The 9,767-nt window shown below is 35.0% G+C and overlaps 1 protein-coding gene across 1 annotated transcript; it reads left to right on the top strand.

Annotated features, from left to right (window-relative positions):
* The first annotated feature begins 467 nt into the window (after positions 1–467).
* Positions 468–1,508, top strand: LOC117930509 (probable disease resistance protein At4g14610). Its single transcript, XM_034851154.1, has 2 exons — positions 468–873; positions 1,123–1,508. The coding sequence occupies exons 1-2, from the start codon at positions 468–470 to the stop codon at positions 1,506–1,508; spliced, it is 792 nt and encodes a 263-aa protein (XP_034707045.1).
* The last annotated feature ends 8,259 nt before the right edge of the window (positions 1,509–9,767 follow it).

Below are 9,767 nucleotides of genomic sequence, written 5' to 3'. Positions count from 1 at the left end.
GATGCCAGGACTGGGCTGCAGCGTTCCGTGGATGAAGCTATCAGGAACGGGGATGAAATCAAAGCTGATGTTGACAATATAGGCGCAAATGGGTTCATGGAAGAGGCTGGGAAGTTTCTTGAATGGTAAGAAGGCAAACAAGAGTTATTTCATGGGGTTGTGTCCTAATTTGAAGTTGCAGTATAAGCTAAGCAGGGCAGCAAAGAAGAAAGCAAGGGAGGTTGGGAGCTAGGAAATTTGAGAGGCTGTCATATCGTGCTCCTCTGCTAGGGATAGGCTTTGCAACTCTCAGAGGGTACAAAGCTTTAGAATCAAGAATGTCAACTTTGAACTAAATTATGAAGGCCTTAAGGGATGCTGATGACAACATGATAGTGGTTTGGGGGATGGGTGGTGTTGGGAAGACAACATTGGTGGAACAAGTGGCTCAGCATGCCAATGAATAGAAGCTATTTGATGAAGTGGTTATGGCATCTGTATTCCAAAATCAAGATTTGAGGAAAATTCAAGGACAACTGGTAGACATGCTAGGTTTGAAATTTGAAGAGGAGAGTAAATGGGGAAGAGCAACTCGATTAAATGAGATGATCAAGAAAGAGAAGAAGATCCTAATAATTTTGGATGATATTTGGGCACAACTTGATTTGGAGGAAGTGGGAATTCCTTTTGGAGATGACCATAAGGGGTGTAAAATTGTGTTGACTTCTAGAAATAAACATGTATTGTCCAATGGGATGGGTACCCAGAAGGATATACCTGTTTTACATTTACCGGAAAAAGAAGCATTAGTTTTATTTAAGAAGACAGTGGGTGATTCCATTGACAAGCAGGACTTGCAAGCTATAGTAATCAATGTGGCAAAGGAATGTGCAGGTTTGCCAATTGCACTTGTAATAGTTGTAAAGGTTCTAAAAAATAAGAGTGTGTCTATATGGAAGGATGCTTTACAATAGTTAAAAAGGTATATGCCAACAAACATAAGAGGAATGGATGCGATGGTGCACTCAAGTCTGGAGTTGAGCTACATGCATTTACATGGTGATGAAGCTAAGTCATTGTTCTTGCTTTGTGGTTTAATGGATAATGATATTTTTATAAATGACTTGTTGAAATATGTTATAGCTCTACGATTGTTTCAAGGAACTGATACATTGGAAGACACAAGAAACAGAGTTGAGACATTGGTTGAGAACCTCAAAGCCTCAAATTTGTTACTAGAAATCGGTGACAATGCGTTTGTGAGAATGCATGATGTTGTTCATGATGTTGCCTTAGCAATTGCATCCAAGGATCATGTGTTTTCATTGAGAGAAGGTGTTGGATTGGAAGAATGGCCAAAGCTGGATGAACTCCAAAGTTGCAGCAAGATCTCTTTGCCCTACAATGATATCCACAAACTTCCTGAAGGATTGGTATGTCCAGAACTTGAACCTTTTGTGTTATATCACATCAGTGATCCCATTTCTGAAAATCCCAAATACAATTTTTTAAGGGATGAAAAAGCTTAAAGTTTTAGATCTCACTAATATGCATTTTACATCACTCCATCAATTCGCTGCCTTGCAAATCTTCGAACACTGAGTTTAGATTAGTGCATATTGGGAGATATAGCTATAATTTCAGAGCTGAAGAAATTAGAATCTCTTAGCCTTATAGGTTCTAATATTGAACAGTTGCCCAAAGAAATAGAGCAACTAATCCATCTAAGGTTGTTGGATTTGAGTAATTGTTCCAAACTTCAAGTAATTCCACCAAATATCATATCAAACTTATCTCAGTTAAAGTATTTGAGAATGGAAAATAGCTTTACAGGATGGGAGGTTGAAGGATCCAATGATAAAAAAACTAATGCTAGCCTTGTTGAGCTTAAATATTTGTCTCACTTGGGCACTTTAGATATGGAAGTACCAGATGCCAAGTTACTGCCAAAAGGCATACTCTTTGAGAACTTGATAAGATTTAAAATACTTATCGGTGATGTCTGGAGTTGGTGTGAAAATTGTGAAACCACAGAATCACTAAAGCTCAATAAGCTCAACACAAACCTCCATTCGATGGATGGTATTAGTAAATTGTTTAAAAGAGCAAAAGATCTATACTTGCATGAACTTAGTGGTGCTAATCATGTTCTTTCTGAAGTAGATAGGGAAAGTTTTCCAGCATTAAAGCATTTTCATGTTGAAAGCAGTCCAGAAATTCAATATATCATGCATTCAGTGGAACAAGTTCCAGGAAATCCTATCTTCCTTGCCTTGGAGTCATTGTATCTCACGAAGTTGATTCACTTGCAAGAAGTGTGCAATGGACAACTTCCACCAGGGTCCTTTGGACTTAAGAATTGTAAAAGTTGATGATTGTGATGGAATTAAATGTCTCTTTTCAATATCTTTGGCTCGAAGCCTTCCACAACTCTAAGAAATAGAAATAAAAAGATGCAGGGTTATGGATGAGATGGTTGAACAATATGGCAAAGAATTAAAATATGGGAATGATGTAGCTGATACAATTTTGTTCCCTCAATTACCATCCTTGACATTACAACATCTACCAAGGCTGCTAAACTTCCGTTCAGAAGTGAAGGCATTGCCTTCCATTTATGTAAGCATGAAAGAATTGAGGTCAACTCAAGTAAATTCTGAACGAATTTGTTTGGAGAGTGAACCTGGTACTCACATACTGCTTTCCAGCAAAGAGGTATTTTATGCTGAATAGTCCTTTGTATGACATCTTATTTTCCCTTGTCAATTTAGGTAATGTTATTCTTCAACTAGAAATTCTCAGGATGTGCTAGTCAAGCAATTGGGTCAACAAGCCCCCCTTCCACTTCAAGTCCTAAGTGCTATAATCTATAACCCTTATTCTTACAACCCTTTACCAGCAAAGATATTCACATTTGATACGAATGATTGTTTATTGTACTAAATTTCAATCTTTTAATGAAAGGCAAGGAAAATAATGCTTGCCTAATAGGTATTTTATAAAATACAGAAGATAATACTATTATTTCAGTCTTTGAAGCTCTTCATCAAAGAGTTGTACCTTCATGAAACAAACTTCAATAATATTTGTATGTTTCTCCTTTATATGATCATTCACTATTAGTATCTTATGCTTCATGCATTATACATGATGGGCAGTAGGACAATATGGTGCATATGTTATGGATACATACCTCTAGTTTGCTTAGTCTTTAGCTCAAATAGCAATTTGCTTACCATAACAAGTGGCATTCGAAATGATTATAGGGAAAGATGCAGAAAATAATCTCAACTTATTTTTTATTTCCATTGTCCACTTATAAAGTACTTATAAAAAGTTGCTTAGTTCTAGCTCAATTCAATCTTTTTTCATTGATGTTTAATGAGAAAACTATTGCAATCCTCACAGAGCCTGTGAGGTTTTTGTTGGTGATTTATCCACATACCACTAGTTATGGAGAGGCTTGGTGTAAAATTCTCTTGCCAATTTATTCTGGTTTATCAACAACCCATTCAGGGCTTACTATAACATGAAGGCAATGTATGTTGGACATCCTGACCCAACTCCAACTTAACATATAACTATGTTAGACCTAACATATAATAATGTTATTCTTTCATACTATGATCCATGGAAATTAATTATATTTTATAAAATTTAGCTGTCAATATTTTTTTAATTAAAAAATGCAATGCCTAAAATTATGAGAAATCAGACCTTATATTCAACATTTTAGCAATTATATAAATGCATGACAGGACACTAATTCCATTGTGATGTCAATTATCATTAATACATGTTAAATTATGATTATTGACTATACACATTTATTGCAGTTCTATTTCTTGTCCTTGTACATTTGATATATGCAATTACTGCAATATATGGCATGGTCAAATTTCCATGTTGTAGAGATATGGCATGGTCAATTTCCATCTGAGTCCTTCAGCAACCTTCACTCACTACATGTCGAGAATTGTGCATCACTATTAAAAGTCTTGCCATCTTATTTACTACGCAGCTTACAAAATTTGGAAGTGGTAATTTTAAAAAAAAACTATGATCTACTAGAAGAAGTATTTGATCTTGAAGGTCTAGATGTTAATAATGAACATGTTTGGCTGCTCTCTAAGTTGACAAAATTAAGCTTAATTGGTCTTCCTAAGTTGAGGCATATATGCAACAAGGACCCTAGAGACAATTTGTGCTTCCAAAACCTGAAATGGCTGAATGTGGACAACTGTGGCAGCTTGAGAAACCTTTTCCCTCCTTCTATGGCCTCAGATCCTGTGCCACTTGGAGGTGTAGAAATGATGGATATAGGCACTATCGTATTTCCTCAATTAACCCACCTTTCACTGGAATCTTTGCCCAACCTAACAAGTGTCTATCCAGGATGTCATTCTCTACAACAGCTTGACCATGGAAACCTAGATATGCCCTTTGGAGTGCTCTTCAATGAAAATGTTAGTTTGGCTCTTAAAATCCTTTACTTTACCATCTCATAATATTTCTTTTTAACACTTTGTTTAGGGTAAAATGGTTTGAAATTTGCACATGGAACATTTTAGATATTATACAATTTTCTAATTTTAAGTCTTAAAGTGATCACTCCCCCTCCCCTCCAAATTCCATCATTTTTAGAGTGAATTTCATTAGAAATTCTATTGGTTTCAGGCAACATAATTTATTTATTTATTTATTTTAAGAAAATCTTCTCCAAAATTTCCTCATTCCTAGTGAATAGTCATTGTGGCACATATCTATTCTAGTTTTGGGGAATCTTTGGTGGGCATTGATTTAGAGAAATATTCAAGTTGTTGTCTAATACTGAATAACGGTGAGGTAAGGCTCTAGTTTTCAGGTTTTAAAGAGGGAATGGTGGAATTAGGCTTGTAGATGATTGACTATTGTTTAAGGTGCCTTGTGACCTGCTGTTATTAAAAGAAGCTTCTTGGGATTGCTTGACAGAAACGGAAATATGCCAATTTTTAGTTTGAGGTTGCAGTGACTAGGTGGAGGTTGTGGATGCTCTTTAGATAACTTCTGCTAGTACAACTGCAACTTAGACTGGGTTCCCACTTTTGTTTTTACTAGATCATGCTATGCCCAACTGTAAAGAATCCAATTACAAATAGCGATAGCTGATGTGAAATTTGGTAGGTAATTCCAAATTATTCTACATCTCTATAGTCTGTCCAAGCAATGAAGATGGTATTAGGGGTGTTCTAAAACACCACTCAGTTGTTACTGATAAGCCCTACTATTCTATGCATAAAGGGTTGAGTGAGAGATACTTAATCATTTTGTAGAATCCAATTGCTAATTTAGAGAGAAAATTCTCTGTATAAGTTACTTCACAGTTTCTGCAATATATATAAGAAAAAAGAAAAACTATATAAGGAAGAATATAAACAAATCCCCAAAATCTATTCCTAACTTGTAGAAATAATAATAATAATAATCAAATCCTTAAAATCAAGAAGCTAAATATGATAACTACAAATCTGCTTCTTGCTTATAGAAATTAAAATAGTCAATCCCTAAAATAAAAGGTAAACTAGGATCAAATATGAAAGCTAAAATAGAAAGTGAAACGATGGAAATCGTTGAATATACAATTAACACTTGTCAACACTTCCCCTTAATTAGGAGTGTAGATGTCTCAAATGCCTAATTTGTCAAGTATTAATCTAAAAGTCTCGTTTGACACCTTTGTTAAAATATCTACAAGCTCATTCTCTGTCTTTAGAAAAGAAGTGCTAATCCTTTAGTCAACTTCTCCTTGATAAAGTATTTATCTACTTTAATATGTTTTGTAAGATTATGTTCAACTAGATAGTGGGTAATGCTAATGGCATCTTTGTTATCACGGTAAAGCTCCATTGGATCCCTAGAACCAAGCCCCAACTCCTTTACTAAGGCCTTCAACCATAACATCTCACATATATATCATGAGCCATATTTCTAAATTTGGCTTTAGTGCTTGATCTAGCCATAATAGATTGTTTCTTGCTATGCCATGTGATTGAATTTCCTCCCATAAACATTTAATACCTTGAAGTTGATCTTCTATCTATTACATAATCTACCCAATTAGCATTGATATATCCTTCTACTTCTAACTGGCCACGTTTAGAAAAAATAAAACCTGTCCTAAGAGCAGATTTTAAATACTTGAGAATCCTTTGTAAAACCAAAATTTTTGCTTTGCAAGGAGCATGCATGCATGAATTGATTTACCATACTCACCGCAAAGGCTATGTCAAGGTGAGTATGAGCCAAGTATATTAGCTTCCCAACTAATCTCCGACATCTCTTTTTGTCTACTGGCATATCATTTGGACCTTCACCTAATCTGTGGTTTTGTTTAATAGGAGTATCAATAGGCTCACAAGCCAACATTCTGGTTTCATCAAGTCCATAATATATCTCTTTCAAGGAACAAGAATCCCTTACTTTAACCTTGCAACTTCTATACATAGAAAATATTGTAGAGTACCAAGATCTTTGATCTCAAATTCTACTGCCAAATATGTCTTTAGTTTACTTAACTTCTCACTATCATTACTTGTCACCAAAATATCATCCACATTCATGGTCAAGGTGGTAATTTCCCTTTGAGTGAATGTTTGAGTGAAAGAGTATGATTAGACAAGTTTTGATGGTATCCATACTTCTTCATGGCCTAAGTAAATCCACTAAACCAAGCTTTAGGTGATTACCTGGGTCCATACTTCTTTAATCTACATATCTTACCCCCTTTTATTACATTAGAAAAGCTAGGAGAAAGTCCATGCATACTTCTTCTTCTAGATCTCAATAAAGAAATGAATTTTTTACATCAAATTGTTGAAGTGGCATGCCTAGGTTTACAACCAACGATAAGAGGACCTGGATGGTATTTGTTTTTGCCACTGATGCAAAAGTTTCATGATAATTTACCCTGTACTTTTGTATATAACCTTTTGTCATCAATCTTGCTTCAAACCTTTTCATAAAACTATTTGCCTTGTATACCTACTTACAACCAATTGTCTTCTTTCCTTTTGCTAGCTGATTCATGCTCAGTTGGGTATTTTAATAAAAAATATTTATAAATCCTATGACCTCATACTAGCGTAGCAAAGCTACTATAGTATAGCAGCTCTAGGGTCGAACTCTAGGATGGGTTTTCATTCTACCAATGATATACTCAAGATTAGAAATTGAGTCTGATGATTTCCTTTGTCAAAAACTTAAAGTTTAAAAGAAAATAAAGTTTGCTTTGAAAGTGGTGTTTGAAACTAAACTAACATAGAACTAGGTAAAAATGGAAGAAAGAAAGTCTCCCGGAGCTAAGGATTGCTAGGATCAAGTTCAGAATGCAAAGTGGAAATTCCGGATTTCTCATCTCGTATTGGGGACAACAACATAAAGGATGGTTGTTTCTCGAACCGGTATAGGTTTAACAATGAAGATTTAATCCATAAAAAGTCAATAGAAATGGTAGTTAAGTTCCATTAATGGCTTTAGACACTATGGGTCTTCACCTTGAGCCACTTTCCAATGGCTCATACATGATAACTAATGGTCTGATGTGGATCTAGCAATAAGTATCCACAGAGACCTAAAGCTTATCATGTATTGGCCATTCAAAGTGATTCTAATGGATTTAAAGCAAAACTTTAGATTTAGAAGCCATTTATGAACTCCAACTACCTGTATTTAATGCACAAGAGTTTTCCACTTTTGCATCTAGACTTTTCACCTAGGTTCCTTCACTCCAAGAAACCAAAGGTTTAGCCTCTCATCCTCTGGGAAAACATTCTCAGAGGTTGTTTGGCTTCCAAGAAAAAGAAAATAGTAAAGAGAAAAGGAAAGCAAACAGATCCCTGTATTTCACTAAGTGTAAAATATACAATATGTTAGTGTGTTTCGAGAGATGATTTCCACCCCTCTTATAGTCTTTACAAAGCAAAGCCTGTGATTGGCTAATTACAGGGATAAGAAAGGAATTTACATCAAAAAATACAAAAGAAAAGATCTCATGTGGAGTTGGCAGAACAGAGGAGATTTCACACCAAAGTCGCATGAGCTGGTGCGAAATTCGCACTTGCATGGGCTGGTGCGAAATTCGCACGTTGAAGTTCCAATTTCGCAAGGTGCAAAATTGTCTCTCAGCTTGATGCAGTTGTCTTCCGAAGGCCATATCTTCCTCATTTCAACTCCAAATCATACACGGTTTGAAGCATTGGATTCTTGACTTCCTGAGATTTGAAATGGTATATAGCATGTAGAAAATGGACTTCAGAAAGTGCTCCAAAATTTCGAAGGAAGACTGCAGCTGTTGTCCTCTGTTTTCTTCACTCTGTTTTTCCTCTTTGCTTCTCTCCTTTACTTGGCTTGTCTTAATGATCCAAAAAGCTGTCAAAACACTAAAACTAGCCACAAATATGATTAGAAGTCATTTCTAGGTCCTTAACATGCCAATTGGAATAAAAATGGAGAACTACTACACAAAAGTGCTTAAAACATAATGAATTAAAGGCGCAAAATAGCACTTTTTGGGTAGTAATCACTAGCTTAACTAGTTTCTATGTATCAATTTTTTTGTTTCTTCAATCATGACAACTTTTCACTTAGGGTTGTCAAGAGCTTCCTATAACTTATTAGGAATAGACATAGAAGAAAACTGTTTTGCAAATATTTTACATGAAAGAGATAAACAATGTGAAGGCATATGATGAGAGATGGGATAATTTATAGTACAACTTGCAAAACCATAATAAGAGGGTGGTTTTTTTTTTTTTTTTCTCTTTAGAAGGATAACAAGTTTGGTTCTTAAGAGTTAATTAAGTTGACTCTTCAATAAAAGTACCTATAGAGAATAGCATTCAAGAGGAGTTATCTTAGGATTACCTATTGTAGGAGCATCTAATTAGTCATTGGGTTGATCAAAAGGTGGCCGAGTTGCTCGAGTCTTCTATCTTGTTAAATATATCAATCTATATGACTTAAGAAATCCTCTTGAAGTCAGTGCAAAAGTTTCGGATGAGGATAAACTAGTAAAAGGTAGTGGTAACACATCCCAAGACTTTTCTTCCCCTTTAAGAGAAGCATGTAAATCTCCCCTTAAATAGTAAGCCCGATGTTTAAAAAAAGTAACATCCTTAGAAACAAGCATTTTTTCTAAAGGTAGATGGTAACATTTATTTCCCCTTTTTGTAGTAGAGCACTCCCAAAAAAATTTGACTTGAATGTCTAAGGATCAAGCTTACTCCTATTTTGTTTGTGGATATGAACGTAACAAACACAATAAAAAACTCTGAAGGGATATGAAGGCAAGTTGGAATAGGATGTGTTTTAATCAATAACTGAAGAGGGGTTCGAAACTGAAGGACTTTGAAGGCATTTTGTTAATGAGATATGTTGCAGTAAGAATTGCATTACCTTAGAAGGATTTATTCATAGCAAAGAGTAAGGATCCAACAACCCCTATGAGATGATGATTCTTACACTTGACTATACCATTTTGTTAGGATGTATTGATTCGCATGGATTCCCAGTCGGGTCATTTAATCAAAAACATTTATAAAACCTATGACCTCATACTAGTGTAGCAAAGCTACTATAGTATAGTGGCTCTAGGGTCGAACTCTGGGATGGGTTTTCATTCTACCAGTGATATACTCATGATTAGAAATTAAATTTAATGATTTCCTTTATCAAAAACTTAAAGCTTAAAAAGAAAATAAAATTTGTTTTGAAAGTATTTGAAACTAAATTAACATAAACTAATTAAAAAT

The sequence above is a fragment of the Vitis riparia genome, chromosome 14 (assembly GCF_004353265.1).
Source record: "Vitis riparia cultivar Riparia Gloire de Montpellier isolate 1030 chromosome 14, EGFV_Vit.rip_1.0, whole genome shotgun sequence".
NCBI lineage: Eukaryota > Viridiplantae > Streptophyta > Magnoliopsida > Vitales > Vitaceae > Vitis > Vitis riparia.
This window is presented reverse-complemented; position numbering and strand designations above follow the sequence as displayed.

Bases quoted from the DNA above. Each gene is read 5' to 3' on its own strand.
- LOC117930509 (XM_034851154.1), top strand. From the start codon at position 468: ATGGCATCTGTATTCCAAAATCAAGATTTGAGGAAAATTCAAGGACAA. The intron at 874-1,122 runs GTTTGCCAATTG...AATATGTTATAG, and splicing joins TGTGGCAAAGGAATGTGCAG to CTCTACGATTGTTTCAAGGA.